The sequence below is a fragment of the Scyliorhinus torazame genome, chromosome 31 (assembly GCF_047496885.1).
Source record: "Scyliorhinus torazame isolate Kashiwa2021f chromosome 31, sScyTor2.1, whole genome shotgun sequence".
NCBI classification, from domain to species: Eukaryota; Metazoa; Chordata; class Chondrichthyes; order Carcharhiniformes; family Scyliorhinidae; genus Scyliorhinus; species Scyliorhinus torazame.
In genome coordinates, this window is record NC_092737.1 from 5,985,260 (window position 1) to 6,002,087 (window position 16,828).

At 59.5% G+C, this 16,828-nt stretch overlaps 1 protein-coding gene across 2 annotated transcripts in view; it reads left to right on the forward strand.

Moving 5' to 3' along the window:
- Window positions 1–16,828, forward strand: part of acadvl (acyl-CoA dehydrogenase very long chain) — a 169,061-nt gene that overhangs the window by 87,133 nt on the left and 65,100 nt on the right. For both annotated transcript variants that reach the window (XM_072493234.1, XM_072493233.1), the window contains 4 exons: window positions 2,626–2,770; window positions 4,688–4,817; window positions 9,148–9,273; window positions 10,569–10,767. In XM_072493234.1, coding sequence (XP_072349335.1) covers window positions 2,626–2,770; window positions 4,688–4,817; window positions 9,148–9,273; window positions 10,569–10,767 — 600 coding nt within the window. The remainder of the gene's footprint in view (window positions 1–2,625; window positions 2,771–4,687; window positions 4,818–9,147; window positions 9,274–10,568; window positions 10,768–16,828) is intronic.

The window sequence follows — 16,828 nt, forward strand, 5'->3', positions numbered from 1 at the left end:
CGCTGGGTCACTGTCTGTGCGGAGTCTGCACGTTCTCCCCCGTGTGTGCGTGGGTTTCCTCCGGGTGCTCCGGTTTCCTCCCACAGTCCAAAGATGTGCAGGTTGGGTGGATTGGCCGCGCTTAATTGACCCTTAGCGTCCAAAGGTTAGGTGGGGTTACGGGGTTAGGACGGGGGCGTGGACACTCTTTCCAAGTGTCGGTGCAGACCCGATGGGCCGAATGGCCACCTGCACTGTAGGGATTCTATGAAGAGTGTAATGTCCCCTCCACAATCGGGCGTTTGAACCCCGTCGAGACAGAGGCCGTTCACACACAGGGCAGTGGAAATCCAGACTCCTCTCTACTTACAGAAAAGGCTGAGGATCGATTGGAAATGTGCAAACTGGGACTGATGGATTGTTGGGTGTGGGGTTACGGGCTAAGATGGGACGACAGCGTACAAAGAGACGCAATGTAATCGAAACAAGCGACAGTGGCCTCCTCCTTCCTGACCCAATGCTGGGATGTGTCGTCAGTAACGTACTCAACCGCGGTCGATTCTGTCCTCGCCCAACACCGACACGCCCTGCCTGCGGTGGGTGGAGGTGGTCACTGGACAGGAGCTCGGCAGAGTTCACTGTAGATTCTTCATTCATCCCCCTTTCCCCCACCCTTCCGTGGCGTGCAGGGGGGGCCGAGGGAGAGTACAGACATCTCGCCGCCTTCCTTTGCTTGATAACGAGTGCCCCCTGACAGCGACCACGGACCCGCACCGCACAGCCTGGCGGGTGTCCCCTCTGTGGAGCTGTGTCCCCTCTCGCCAATAAGCTGTATCTCTGGTGGGACGACGCACTCTCCATTAGAGGGCAGCACTTCAGTTGAACAAGTACTTTTATTTCCGTGCAGACGAAGAGAAATATTTTAAGCAGGAGATGCAATCGAGAGTCTTCAGATGTAACGATCTCCGATCGATGCGCAAGAGCATTGAAGTCCTTCCTACGCTTTACACTGAGTGGAGAATCTTATTATTACATTTTCCGTCTCCTTGACCTCCTGCTGTGCACAATCTGTCTGGCCATTTCCTTGTCGCCTCTCTGGCCCAATGTGTCGCGGAGAACGCGCTCAGTCCATCTCGTGGTTGGCAGGAGCTGCCCCTCAGACACCCCTCCTGCGCGGGAGAGGGCGCAGGGGTGATTTACTGGAATGGCATGGGGGGGGGCGGTGAGGGATTGCGAGCGCGTGGAGAGATTGGAGAGCCCTGATTTGTTCGACAACATACACGGGATCTTTGACTTCAGAAGGCGAGGCGCAGAATACAGGGGGATTGACGAATAAGGGGTTATGGGGCGAAGGCAGGAGAATGGGGATGAGAAAATATCAGCCATGATTGAATGGCGGAGCAGACTCGATGGGCCGAGTGGCCTGATTCTGCTCCTATGTCTTATGGTCTTAAGAACGAGAGTGTGCAGAATATATGAAACACTGGGTTACCTTCAACTGGGCTCGACCTCCATCTTTGGACTTCCCTTAGAACCATAGAATCCCTACAGTGCAGACGGAGGCCATTCGGCCCAACGGGGCTGCACCGACCCTCCGAAACAGCACCGTGGCCCACTTCCCCTGTCCCGTCCCCGTAACCCCACCTAGCCTGCACGTCCCTGGATGTTGAGGGTCAATTTAGCGCGGCCAACCCACCCAACCTGCACGTCTTTGTGGGAGGAAACCGGAGCACCCGGAGGAAACCCACGCGGACACGGGGGAGAACGTGCAGACTCCGCACGGGCAGTCACCCAAGGCCGGAATTGAACCCGGAACCCTGCCGCTGTGAGGCAGCAGTGCTAACCACTGTGCCGCCGTGGAGTATTGTGTAGAATTCTGATATCAGGCTTCAGGAAAGTTGTCAAGGCCTTGGAGAGGATGCATTGGAGATTTACTGGAATAATACCAGAGATGAGGGAAGAGACATCCCGTCGAAGCTTTTAGAATTGCACTCACCAGGTCTGACGCAAGAATGTCAAATTTCAACGGGATCAGCAGTTTATCCTGCTCGAGAAAAGGGTCCTGATTGGTTGGCAAGGTTTACCCATGCAGAATGCACCAGGGAAGCATTGTCCCCTAAACTTCCTAAAAAAAAACCACCCTTTTCTCCTGGAGTATAAATTGTTTCCCCCTTTGGAATGTGGTATCCTGGGGGGAGATGAGGAGAACGTTTTGTTTTTAAACGCAGCGAGTTTAAAACGACGGAAGCAGATTCAAGAGGAAGCTTCAAAGAAAAGGGGGGAATGGGATAAATATTTTTAAACAAAACATTTGCAGTGCTGTGATGTAAGGGGGTGCTAATTGAATAACACCAAGAGCCAGTGCAAGCAGTGCATGGCCTCTTCCACAGTGAGATGCAGCAGGTTGCGAGGAGTCCATCTCTTTTTCTCTGGGAACCCCGGTCCGCTCCAGGGTCAGATCCTGACCTGAACAAGGAAAGGTGAGAGTTGAGGCTGCGTTGGCAGGGGCAGGGACCAGTGCGGGCGACGATCCACCACCCTTCCCTCGGAGCATCAGGCGGAGAACGGAGTTAGTGTGCGGGTCGGGTGCGTGGGGCGGTGACCCTCACATCGGGGAGGATCTGAAAGCTGTTTCTTGCTCGGCAGTACGCACGGCTGGTCGAGATTGTCGGCATGCATGACCTGGGTGTGGCTATTACCCTGGGGGCTCACCAGTCCATCGGTTTCAAAGGGATTCTCCTGTTCGGAAGCGATGCCCAGAAGAAGAAGTACCTCCCGAAGCTGGCTACAGGTAGGCAGCATGGGCACAGCATGGGCACAGCATGGGCACAGCGCTGTTGGGCAGAAAAGCCAGATGAATTGAAAAAGGGACCAGGTCAGTATCGAGGGAGCTTTACTCTGTATCTAACTCCGTGCTGTACCTGTCCTGGGAGTGTTTGATGGGGACAGTGTAGAGGGAGCTTTACTCTGTATCGAACCCCGTGCTGTACCTGTCCTGGGAGTGTTTGATGGGGAGAGTGTAGAGGGGGCTTTACTCTCTATCTAACCCCGTGCTGTACCTGTCCTGGGAGTGTTTGATGTGAACAGTGTAGGGGGAGCTTTACTCTGTATCTAACCTCGTGCTGTACCTGTCCTGGGAGTGTTTGATGGGGACAGTGTAGAGGGGGCTTTACTCTGTATCTACCCCCGTGCTGTACCAGTCCTGGGAGTGATGGGGACAGTGTTTGCTGGGGACAGTGTAGATGGAGCTTTACTCTGTATCTAACCCCGTGCTGTACCTGTCCTGGGAATGTTTGATGGGGACAGTGTAGCGGGAGCTTTACTCTGTATCTAACCCCGTGCTGTACCTGTCCTGGGAGTGTTTGATGGAGACAGTGTAGAGGGAGCTTCACTCTGTATCGAACCCCGTGCCGTACCTGTCTTGGGAGTGTTTGATGGGGACGGTGTAGAGGGAGTTTTACTCTGTATCTAACCCCGTGCTGTACCTGTCCTGGGAGTGTTTGATGGGGACAGTGTAGAGGGAGCTTTACCCTGTATCGAACCCCGTGCTGTACCTGTCCTGGGAGTGTTTGATGGGGACAGTGTAGAGGGGGCTTTACTCTGTATCTAACCCCGTGCGGTACCTGTCCTGGGAGTGTTTGATGGGGACAGTGTAGTGGGAGCTTTACTCTGTATCTAACCCCGTGCTGTACCTGTCCTGGGAGTGTTTTATGGGGGCAGTGTAGAGGGAACAACAAACTTTTCTCCCCAAAACATATCCCATCTGTTGGTATTCACGGTTTCCTGGGTAACTTAGGTAGAAAGTCACGGGATTGAACTCCATTCACGCCATGGGCAGTGACCATCTCCTACAAGAGAGGATCTAACCATCGACAACTTGACATTCAATGGCATTACCATCACTGAATCCCCCACATTCAACATCCTGGGGGTTACCATTGATCAGAAACTGAACTGGACCCGGCCACATTAATACTGTGGCTACCAGGGCAGGTCAGAGGCTGCGGATAGTAACTCACCTCCTGACCCCCAAAGCCTGTCCACCATCTACAAGGCACAAGTCAGGAGTGCGATGGAATACTCTCCACTTGCCTGGATGAGCGCAGCTCCAACAACACTCAAGAAGCTCGACACCATCCAGGACAAAGCAGCCCCGCTTGATTGCTCCCCCCTTCCACAAACATTCACTCCCTCCACCACCGACGCACAGTGGCAGCCGTGTGTACCGTCTACAAGATGCACTGCAGCAACTCACCGAGGTTCCTGAGGCAGCACCTTCCAAACCCACGGCCTCTACCATCTAGAAGGACAAGAGCAGCAGATACCTGGGAACGCCACCACCTGGAGGTTCCCCTCCGAGTCACTCACCATCCCGACTGGGAAATATATCGGCCGTTCCTTCACTGTCGCTGGGTCAAAATCCTGGAACTCCCTCCCTAACAGCACAGTGGGTGTACCTACACAACACAGACTGCAGCAGCTCAAGAAGGCGGCTCACCCACCACCTTGTCAAGGGGCAATTAGGGATGGGCAGTAAATGCTGGGTCCGGCCAGCGACAGCCACATCCTGGGAAAGAATAAAAGCAACTCCAGAAATGTGAGGCCCTAACGCAGGCCGACCAGCCGAGGCAGGGACTGAGGGACAGCTGCGGTGCCGGAGGTGCTGGCTTTTGTGAAAGATGTTTAAACACCTGTTTCTTGGGCCCAGGTGAAACCATCGCTGCCTTCTGCCTGACTGAGCCCGCCAGCGGGTCCGATGCTGCCTCCATCAAAACCATGGCCGTCAAGAGCGACTGCGGACAGTATTACACCCTTAACGGGGGCAAAATCTGGATCAGGTACGGGGCCGCAGCGGGCGGAGTGCAGCGGGCGGAGCGTAGCTGGCGGAGCGTAGCGGGCGGAGCCAGCGGGCGGAGCGCAGCGGGGAGAGCGCAGCGGGCGGAGCGCAGCGGGCGGAGCGCAGCGGGCGGAGCGCAGCGGGCGGAGCGTAGCTGGCGGAGAGCAGCGGGCGGAGCGCAGCGGGCGGAGCGCAGCGGGGAGAGCGCGGCGGGCGGAGCGCGGCGGGGGGAGCGCGGTGGGCGGCGGGCGGAGCGCGGCGGGCGGAGCGCAGCGGGGAGAGCGCAGCGGGAAGAGCGCAGCGGGGGGAGCGCAGCGGGCGGAGCGTAGCTGGCGGAGAGCAGCGGGCGGAGCGCGGCGGGGAGAGCGCGGCGGGCGGAGCGCGGCAGGGGGAGCGCGGAGAGCGGCGGGCGGAGCGCAGCGGGCGGAGCACAGCGGGCGGAGCGCAGCGGGCAGAGCGTAGCTGGCGGAGAGCAGCGGGCGGAGCGCAGCGGGGAGAGCACAGCGGGGGGAGCGCGGCGGGGGGAGCACGGCGGGCGGAGAGCGGCGGGCGGAGCGCAGCGGGGGGAGCGCAGCGGGGAGAGCGCAGCGGGGAGAGCGCAGCGGGCGGAGCGCAGCGGGCGGAGCGTAGCTGGCGGAGAGCAGCGGGCGGAGCGCAGCGGGGAGAGCGCGGCGGGCGGAGAGCGGCGGGCGGAGCGCAGCGGGGAGAGCGCGGCGGGGAGAGCGCGGCGGGCGGAGTGCAGCGGGCGGAGCGCAGCGGGGGGAGCGCAGCGGGCGGAGCGCAGCGGGGAGAGCGCGGCGGGGAGAGCGCGGCGGGCGGAGCGCGGCGGGGGGAGCGCGGTGGGCGGAGGGCGGAGCGCGGCGGGCGGAGCGCAGCGGGGAGAGCGCAGCGGGAAGAGCGCAGCGGGGGGAGCGCAGCGGGCGGAGCGTAGCTGGCGGAGCGCGGCGGGGAGAGCGCGGCGGGCGGAGCGCGGCAGGGGGAGCGCGGAGAGCGGCGGGCGGAGCGCAGCGGCGGAGCACAGCGGGCGGAGCGCAGCGGGCAGAGCGTAGCTGGCGGAGAGCAGCGGGCGGAGCGCAGCGGGGAGAGCACAGCGGGGGGAGCGCGGCGGGGGGAGCACGGCGGGCGGAGAGCGGCGGGCGGAGCGCAGCGGGGGGAGCGCAGCGGGGAGAGCGCAGCGGGCGGAGCGCAGCGGGCGGAGCGTAGCTGGCGGAGAGCAGCGGGCGGAGCGCAGCGGGGAGAGCGCAGCGGGCGGAGAGCGGCGGGCGGAGAGCGGCGGGCGGAGCGCAGCGGGCGGAGCGCAGCGGGGAGAGCGCGGCGGGGAGAGCGCGGCGGGCGGAGCGCGGCGGGCGGAGAGCAGCGGGGGGAGCGCGGCGGGGAGAGCGCGGCGGGGAGAGCGCAGCGGGCGGAGCGCAGCGGGCGGAGCGCAGCGGGCGGAGCGCAGCGGGGAGAGCGCAGCGGGGAGAGCGCGGAGGGCGGAGCGCGGCGGGCGGAGCGCAGCGGGGAGAGCGCAGCGGGAAGAGCGCAGCGGGGGGAGCGCAGCGGGCGGAGCGTAGCTGGCGGAGCGCGGCGGGGAGAGCGCGGCGGGCGGAGCGCGGCAGGGGGAGCGCGGAGAGCGGCGGGCGGAGCGCAGCGGGCGGAGCACAGCGGGCGGAGCGCAGCGGGCGGAGCGTAGCTGGCGGAGAGCAGCGGGCGGAGCGCAGCGGGGAGAGCGCGGCGGGCGGAGAGCGGCGGGCGGAGCGCAGCGGGGAGAGCGCGGCGGGGAGAGCGCGGCGGGCGGAGTGCAGCGGGCGGAGCGCAGCGGGGGGAGCGCAGCGGGCGGAGCGCAGCGGGGAGAGCGCGGCGGGGAGAGCGCGGCGGGCGGAGCGCGGCGGGGGGAGCGCGGTGGGCGGAGGGCGGAGCGCGGCGGGCGGAGCGCAGCGGGGAGAGCGCAGCGGGAAGAGCGCAGCGGGGGGAGCGCAGCGGGCGGAGCGTAGCTGGCGGAGCGCGGCGGGGAGAGCGCGGCGGGCGGAGCGCGGCAGGGGGAGCGCGGAGAGCGGCGGGCGGAGCGCAGCGGCGGAGCACAGCGGGCGGAGCGCAGCGGGCAGAGCGTAGCTGGCGGAGAGCAGCGGGCGGAGCGCAGCGGGGAGAGCACAGCGGGGGGAGCGCGGCGGGGGGAGCACGGCGGGCGGAGAGCGGCGGGCGGAGCGCAGCGGGGGGAGCGCAGCGGGGAGAGCGCAGCGGGCGGAGCGCAGCGGGCGGAGCGTAGCTGGCGGAGAGCAGCGGGCGGAGCGCAGCGGGGAGAGCGCAGCGGGCGGAGAGCGGCGGGCGGAGAGCGGCGGGCGGAGCGCAGCGGGCGGAGCGCAGCGGGGAGAGCGCGGCGGGGAGAGCGCGGCGGGCGGAGCGCGGCGGGCGGAGAGCAGCGGGGGGAGCGCGGCGGGGAGAGCGCGGCGGGGAGAGCGCAGCGGGCGGAGCGCAGCGGGCGGAGCGCAGCGGGCGGAGCGCAGCGGGGAGAGCGCAGCGGGGAGAGCGCGGAGGGCGGAGCGCGGCGGGCGGAGCGCAGCGGGGAGAGCGCAGCGGGAAGAGCGCAGCGGGGGGAGCGCAGCGGGCGGAGCGTAGCTGGCGGAGCGCGGCGGGGAGAGCGCGGCGGGCGGAGCGCGGCAGGGGGAGCGCGGAGAGCGGCGGGCGGAGCGCAGCGGGCGGAGCACAGCGGGCGGAGCGCAGCGGGCAGAGCGTAGCTGGCGGAGAGCAGCGGGCGGAGCGCAGCGGGGAGAGCACAGCGGGGGGAGCGCGGCGGGGGGAGCACGGCGGGCGGAGAGCGGCGGGCGGAGCGCAGCGGGGGGAGCGCAGCGGGGAGAGCGCAGCGGGCGGAGCGCAGCGGGCGGAGCGTAGCTGGCGGAGAGCAGCGGGGAGAGCGCAGCGGGCGGAGAGCGGCGGGCGGAGCGCAGCGGGCGGAGCGCAGCGGGGAGAGCGCGGCGGGGAGAGCGCGGCGGGCGGAGCGCGGCGGGCGGAGAGCAGCGGGGGGAGCGCAGCGGGCGGAGCGCAGCGGGGGGAGCGCAGCGGGCTGAGCCGGCGGGCGGAGCCAGCGGGCGGAGCGCGGCAGGCCGAGAGCGGCGGGCGGAGAGCGGCGGGGAGCGGCGGGCGGGGAGCAGCGGGCGGGGCACAGCGGGCGGGGCGCAGTGGGCGGAGCGCGGCGGAGCGCGGCGGGCGGAGCGCGGCGGGCGGAGAGCGGCGGGCGGGGCGCAGTGATGTCGCGCAGTCCACGCTACACTTTCTCCACCCAAGATGTGTGGGACCCTCTTTCCGGGCCGATCCAGTTAACTTTGCCCCTGAGATTATCTGACCCGCGGTAGTGAGGGGAGGGCTGGAGGGCAGGTGCATCTCATTTAATAGCAGAGCAGGATTGAGGGGCCGAACGGCTTGGTCAGATACCGACGAGAACTTAAATAGTCAAGTATATTTTCCAGCCGCCGGTGAATCAATGACTAGAGGACGCAGACTAAAGGTTGATACCAGAGGAATGAAGGGGGAGTAGCAAGATATGTTTGTTAAAGTGGGACACCTCCCGTTGAACACGGTTAGACCGCATCGTCCTTTAGCCCAAAATCTTTTGCCTTGTAAATCACTTTCAATCTGTGGCCCCCTCATTCTGAATCCGTTTCCCAGTGGAAAAAGTTTCTTCCCCCTCATGATTTTGAACATCTGTCAAAACCCCTCTCAGCCGCCTCCTCTTACACATCAACACTGCAATGAAGTTACTGTGAAAAGCCCCTAGTCCCCACATTCCGGCGCCTGTTCGGGTACACAGAGGGAGAATTCAGAATGTCCAACTCACCTAACAGCACGTCTTTCGGGAATTGTGGGAGGAAACCGGAGCACCCGGAGGAAACCCACGCAGACGCGGGGAGAACGTGCAGACTCCGTACGGACTGTGAGCCAAGCCGGGAATCGAACCCGGGACCCTGGTGCTGCGAAGCAACAGTGCTAACCGCTGTGCTCCTGTGCCAAGTTATGCACTGATCCCGCAAGTTTGCAAAGCTCACCGGGAGGTTGAGGGCGAACGGACCAGTAAATTCTGGTGATTTAAGCAGCATGGCCATATCCTCCATGCCTGAGCCTGCTGGCGATCCCTGTTAACGATGGCATGGGTTCGTAAATTCAATGTTGTTTCGCCAATGAAATGTGGGCCGTTGAGCCTCACTTTCACAACTTGCTACGGTTGGCATTAGACTCCTTCCCTCCCGGACTGCCACATCCCCGGAGCACTCACCTAAAAGCCGTGGGTTTTAATAAGTCCTGGCGTTTGTGAGCGCAGCAGTAACTCTGTGTTCCCGTCTATTGGGGGTCTTTGACAGTAATGGCGGCCTGGCAGATATCTTCACCGTCTTCGCGAAGGTGCCAGTGACGGACGAAGCCACCGGTGAAGTGAAGGACAGGATCACCACGTTCATTGTGGAGAGGGGATTCCGTGGGGTGACCAGGTAAGCTGTCTGCGTGAAATATTGTGATTGCACGCGCGCATTCCCAGCCACTGCATCCCTTTCCAAACCGCACCAGCATGTGTGGGCCGCCCATCCTCTGTAAACATGTCCCGCCCTAACCACACGTAATGTATCAGCCGTAGAGTGGCACTCTCAATTTAAAAACAAGTACTGAGGGAGTGCCGCACTGTCAGAGGGTCAGTACTGAGGGAGCGCCGCACTGTCAGAGGGTCAGTACTGAGGGAGTGCCGCACTGTCACAGGGTCAGTACTGAGGGAGTGCCGCACTGTCAGAGAGTCAGTACTGAGGGAGTGCCTCACTGTCAGAGGGTCAGTACTGAGGGAGTGCCGCACTGTCAGAGGGTCAGTACTGAGGGAGTGCCTCACTGTCAGAGGGTCAGTACTGAGGGAGCGCCGCACTGTCAGAAGGTCAGTACTGAGGGAGTGCCGCACTGTCACAGGGTCAGTACTGAGGGAGTGCCGCACTGTCAGAGGGTCAGTACTGAGGGAGAGCCGCACTGTCAGAGGGTCAGTACTGAGGGAGTGCCGCACTGTCAGAGGGTCAGTACTGAGGGAGTGCCGCACTGTCAGAGGGTCAGTACTGAGGGAGTGCCGCACTGTCAGAGGGTCAGTACTGAGGGAGTGCCGCACTGTCAGAGGGTCAGTACTGAGGGAGTGCCGCACTGTCAGAGGGTCAGTACTGAGGGAGTGCCGCACTGTCAGAGGGTCAGTACTAAGGGAGTGCCGCACTGTCAGAGGGTCAGTACTGAGGGAGTGCCGCACTGTCAGAGGGTCAGTACTGAGGGAGTGCCGCACTGTCAGAGGGTCAGTACTGAGGGAGTGCCGCACTGTCAGAGGGTCAGTACTGAGGGAGTGCCGCACTGTCAGAGGGTCAGTACTGAGGGAGTGCCGCACTGTCAGAGGGTCAGTACTGAGGGAGTGCCGCACTGTCAGAGGGTCCTTCTGACACCACTCCTCCTGCCACAACCAATCTTCTCCCCTCCACTCCGCTGCTGAATACACTGACTCAGAGTGATCTCGGTTACAATCCGTACAGTCCAGACTCAAACTCCCAACAGCGAGTGTCCTGGCCCGTCAGCAGTGGCCAGCTGCCCTCGCTTCCTCCTCCTCCCCCAGCCCGGGACCCCCGTAGTCGACCAGCCGCGCCAAGGGGGCTTCTGTGCTGTGGGGACCCGTCAACTCAAATTCCGATCGTGGTAATTGTCGACTGAGAGGTTTAAGGTGCCGGCGGTGCGATGAAAGTTAAATGTCTTTGCCACCGTCCTTGCGTTCCAGCGGCCCTCCGGAGAAGAAGATGGGGATCAAGGCCTCAAACACGGCAGAGGTTCACTTTGACGAGGTCCAGGTGCCGGCGGAGAACGTCCTGGGCGATATCGGCGGTGGCTTCAAGGTGGCCATGAACATCTTGAACAACGGGCGCTTCGGGATGGCAGCCGCGCTCTCCGGGACCATGAAAGGAGTAATCGCCAGGGCAGTGAGTGTCTCTGAAACCGTCCCCCCCCCCTTCAACTATCCGCTGAGTATTCCCCAGAGCAGGAGGAAGATTGAAAGTAGAGAAGGAGGAAGCCATTCAGCCCTCGGGTCTGCTCTGCCATTCTGTACGATAATGGCTGATCCTTTATCTCAATAGCATCGTCGCTCCGCTGACACCGGTAGAGTCCAGAAATCGATCCACCTTGTGTGCACTGTGTCCGGCCCTGTCAGAATCTTCTACGTTTCAATGAGATCCCCTCTTATCCTTCCAAACGCCAGAGAACACAATTGACCCAATCTCTCCTCGTACGCCAATCCTTCCGTCCCAGCAATCAGGCTGGCTCTCCCTCGTTGGCAAGTATATCCTTTCCTCAATAAGGGGACCAAATCCGCGCACAATACTCCCGGCGTGTTCGCACCAGGGCCCTGCACAGCCGCAGTAAGGCATCCCTGCTCCTGTACGGAAATCCTCTTGCATTGAAGGCCTTTTGACTGCTTGCTGCACCTGCTCACTTTCAGGGATGGGTGTACCCTGGTCCCTCTGTACGTCAACATTTCCCAATCTTATCACCATTGAATTAATACTCTGCCAGTGTCTTTTTCCGTTAAAGTGGATAACTCCACATACGTCCACGTTACGCTGCATCTGCCGTGTGTGTGAGCCCACTCACTCAACTTGTCCAAATCACCTTGAAGCCTCTTAACCTCCTCCTCAGCACTCACCTACCCATCAGGTTTTGTGTCATCCGCAAACTTGGAAATACTACGTTTGGTTCCCTCGTTCAAACCATTGATAATCTTTATTATTGTCTTAAGCAGGCTGACATTAACACTGCAATGAAGTTACTGTGAAAAGCCCCGAGTCGCCACATTCCGGCGCCCGTTCGGGTACACAGAGGGAGAATTCAGAATGTCCAATTCACCCAACAAGCACGTCTTTCGGGGCTTGTGGGAGGAAACCGGAGCACCCGGAGGAAACCCACGCAGACACGGGGGAGAACGTGCAGACTCCGCACAGACAGTGACCCAAGCCGGGAATCGAACCCGGGTCCCTGGTGCTGTGAAGCCACAGCGCTAACCTTCTCTTTTATAAGAATCTATCTACCTCTAAAGAAAGAACGGCTTCCATTTCTGCAGCACCTTCCTGACCTCCCGAAACACTTCGCTGCCAGTGAAGTCCTCTTTGAGGTTTAGTCCCCGTTGTAACGGAGGAATTCCGGATGCCACTGTGCGCACAGGACGGCACTGTGACAATGATCGGACGATCTGATTTTAGTGATGCTGATTGAGGGGTACATATTTGTGAGGACGCAGGGGAAGACTTCTTCAAATCAGCGCCTTGGCATCTTTAACGTACACCTCAGGGGGCCGCGGTGTTATGTGTCCTCCTCTGGGGCGGCATGGCTGACACTGCCGCACCCCCTCTGTGTTTTGGGATGAACTGACATCAGGAAGGTGCGACCAATAATCCAGGGTCCCTGGGTAATAATGCTCTGGGAACCTGCGTTCGAATCCAGGGACCCTGGGTAATAATGCTCTGGGAACCTGTCTTCGAATCCAGGGACCCTGGGGAATAATGCTCTGGGAACCTGCGTTCGAATCCAGGGACCCTGGGTAATATTGCTCTGGGAACCTGTCTTCGAATCCAGGGATCCTGGGGAATAATGCTCTGGGAACCTGTGTTCGAATCCAGGGACCCTGGGTAATAATGCTCTGGGAACCTGCGTTAGAATCCAGGGACTCTGGGTAATAATACTCTGGGAACCTGCGTTCGAATCCAGGGACCCTGGGTAATAATACCCTGGGAACCTGCGTTTGAATCCAGGGACCCTGGGTAATAATGCTCTGGGAACTTGCGATCGAATCCAGGGACCCTGGGTAATAATACTCTGGGAACCTGCGTTCGAATCCAGGGACCCTGGGTAATAATGCTCTGGGAACCTGTCTTCGAATCCAGGGATCCTGGGGAATAATGCTCTGGGAACCTGCGTTCGAATCCAGGGACCCTGGGTAATAATGCTCTGGGAACCTGTCTTCGAATCCAGGGACCCTGGGTAATAATGCTCTGGGAACCTGCGTTCGAATCCAGGGATCCTGGGGAATAATGCTCTGGGAACCTGCGTTCGAATCCAGGGATCCTGGGTAATAATGCTCTGGGAACCTGTCTTTGAATCCAGGGATCCTGGGGAATAATGCTCTGGGAACCTGCTTTTGAATCCAGGGACCCTGGGTAATAATGCTCTGGGAACCTGTCTTCGAATCCAGGGATCCTGGGTAATAATGCTCTGGGAACCTGCGATTGAATCCAGGGATCCTGGGTAATAAGGCTCTGGGAACCTGCGTTAGAATCCAGGGACCCTGGGTAATAATGCTCTGGGAACCAGTGTTCGAATCCAGGGACCCTGGGTAATAATGCTCTGGGAACCTGCAATCGAATCCAGGGACCCTGGGTAATAATGCTCTGGGAACCTGCGATCGAATCCAGGGACCCTGGGTAATAATGCTCTGGGAACCTGCGTTTGAATCCAGGGACCCTGGGTAATAATACTCTGGGAACTTGCGTTCGAACCCGGGACCCTGGGTAATAATACTCTGGGAACCTGCGATCGAATCCAGGGATCCAGGGTAATAATGCTCTGGGAACCTGCGTTTGAATCCAGGGACCCTGGGTAATAAGGCTCTGGGAACCTACGTTCGAATCCAGGGACCCTGGGTAATAATACTCTGGGAACCTGCGATCGAATCCAGGGATTCTGGGTAATAATACTCTGGGAACCTGCGTTCGAATCCAGGGACCCTGGGTAATAATGCTCTGGGAACCTGTCTTCGAATCCAGGGATCCTGGGGAATAATGCTCTGGGAACCAGTGTTCGAATCCAGGGACCCTGGGTAATAATGCTCTGGGAACCTACGTTCGAATCCAGGGACCCTGGGTAATAATACTCTGGGAACCTGTGATCGAATCGAGGGATCCTGGGTAATAATACTCTGGGAACCTGCGATCGAATCCAGGGATCCTGGGTAATAATGCTCTGGGAACCTACGTTCGAATCCAGGGACCCTGGGTAATAATGCTCTGGGAACCTGTCTTCGAATCCAGGGACCCTCGGTAATAATACTCTGGGAACCTGCGATCGAATCCAGGGATCCTGGGTAATAATGCTCTGGGAACCTACGTTCGAATCCAGGGACCCTGGGTAATAAGGCTCTGGGAACCTGCGTTTGAATCCAGGGACCCTGGGTAATAAGGCTCTGGGAACCTACGTTCGAATCCAGGGACCCTGGGTAATAATTCTCTGGGAACCTGCGTTTGAATCCAGCGACCCTGGGGAATAATGCTCTGGGAACCTGCGTTTGAATCCAGGGACCCTGGGGAATAATACTCTGGGAACTTGCGTTCGAATCCCGGGACCCTGGGTAATAATACTCTGGGAACCTGTGATCGAATCCAGGGATCCAGGGTAATAATGCTCTGGGAACCTGCGTTTGAATCCAGGGACCCTGGGTAATAAGGCTCTGGGAACCTACGTTCGAATCCAGGGACCCTGGGTAATAATACTCTGGGAACCTGCGATCGAATCCAGGGATCCTGGGTAATAATACTCTGGGAACCTGCGTTCGAATCCAGGGACCCTGGGTAATAATGCTCTGGGAACCTGTGTTCGAATCCAGGGACCCTGGGTAATAATGCTCTGGGAACCTGCGTTAGAATCCAGGGACCCTGGGTAATAATACTCTGGGAACCTGCGTTCGAATCCAGGGACCCTGGGTAATAATACTCTGGGAACCTGCGTTTGAATCCAGGGACCCTGGGTAATAATGCTCTGGGAACCTGCGATCGAATCCAGGGACCCTGGGTAATAATACTCTGGGAACCTGCGTTCGAATCCAGGGACCCTGGGTAATAATGCTCTGGGAACCTGTCTTCGAATCCAGGGATCCTGGGGAATAATGCTCTGGGAATCTGCGTTCGAATCCAGGGACCCTGGGTAATAATGCTCTGGGAACCTGTCTTCGAATCCAGGGACCCTGGGGAATAATGCTCTGGGAACCTGCGTTCGAATCCAGGGACCCTGGGTAATAATGCTCTGGGAACCTGTCTTCGAATCCAGGGATCCTGGGGAATAATGCTCTGGGAACCTGTGTTCGAATCCAGGGACCCTGGGTAATAATGCTCTGGGAACCTGCGTTAGAATCCAGGGACCCTGGGTAATAATACTCTGGGAACCTGCGTTCGAATCCAGGGACCCTGGGTAATAATACCCTGGGAACCTGTGTTTGAATCCAGAGACCCTGGGTAATAATGCTCTGGGAACCTGCGATCGAATCCAGGGACCCTGGGTAATAATACTCTGGGAACCTGCGTTCCAATCCAGGGACCCTGGGTAATAATGCTCTGGGAACCTGTCTTCGAATCCAGGGATCCTGGGGAATAATGCTCTGGGAACCTGCGTTCGAATCCAGGGACCCTGGGTAATAATGCTCTGGGAACCTGTCTTCGAATCCAGGGACCCTGGGTAATAATGCTCTGGGAACCTGCGTTCGAATCCAGGGATCCTGGGGAATAATGCTCTGGGAACCTGCGTTAGAATCCAGGGATCCTGGGGAATAATGCTCTGGGAACCTGCGTTCGAATCCAGGGATCCTGGGTAATAATGCTCTGGGAACCTGTCTTCGAATCCAGGGATCCTGGGGAATAATGCTCTGGGAACCTGCTTTTGAATCCAGGGACCCTGGGTAATAATGCTCTGGGAACCTGTCTTCGAATCCAGGGATCCTGGGTAATAATGCTCTGGGAACCTGCGATCGAATCCAGGGATCCTGGGTAATAAGGCTCTGGGAACCTGCGTTAGAATCCAGGGACCCTGGGTAATAATGCTCTGGGAACCAGTGTTCGAATCCAGGGACCCTGGGTAATAATGCTCTGGGAACCTGCGATCGAATCCAGGGACCCTGGGTAATAATGCTCTGGGAACCTGCGATCGAATCCAGGGACCCTGGGTAATAATACTCTGGGAACCTGCGTTCGAATCCAGGGACCCTGGGTAATAATGCTCTGGGAACCAGTGTTCGAATCCAGGGACCCTGGGTAATAATGTTCTGGGAACCTACGTTCGAATCCAGGGACCCTGGGTAATAATACTCTGGGAACCTGCGATCGAATCCAGGGATCCTGGGTAATAATACTCTGGGAACCTGCGATCGAATCCAGGGATCCTGGGTAATAATGCTCTGGGAACCTACGTTCGAATCCAGGGACCCTGGGTAATAATGCTCTGGGAACCTGTCTTCGAATCCAGGGACCCTGGGTAATAATACTCTGGGAACCTGCGATCGAATCCAGGGATCCTGGGTAATAATGCTCTGGGACACTACGTTCGAATCCAGGGACCCTGGGTAATAAGGCTCTGGGTACCTGCGTTCGAATCCAGGGACCCTGGGTAATAATTCTCTGGGAACCTGCGTTTGAATCCAGCGACCCTGGGGAATATTGCTCTGGGAACCTGCGTTTGAATCCAGGGACCCTGGGTAATAATACTCGGGGAACTTGCGTTCGAATCCCGGGACCCTGGGTAATAATACTCTGGGAACCTGCGATCGCATCCAGGGATCCAGGGTAATAATGCTCTGGGAACCTGCGTTTGAATCCAGGGACCCTGGGTAATAAGGCTCTGGGAACCTACGTTCGAATCCAGGGACCCTGGGTAATAATTCTCTGGGAACCTGCGTTTGAATCCAGCGACCCTGGGGAATAATGCTCTGGGAACCTGCGTTTGAATCCAGGGACCCTGGGGAATAATACTCTGGGAACTTGCGTTCGAATCCCGGGACCCTGGGTAATAATACTCTGGGAACCTGTGATCGAATCCAGGGATCCAGGGTAATAATGCTCTGGGAACCTGCGTTTGAATCCAGGGACCCTGGGTAATAAGGCTCTGGGAACCTACGTTCGAATCCAGGGACCCTGGGTAATAATACTCTGGGAACCTGCGATCGAATCCAGGGATCCTGGGTAATAATACTCTGGGAACCTGCGTTCGAATCCAGGGACCCTGGGTAAT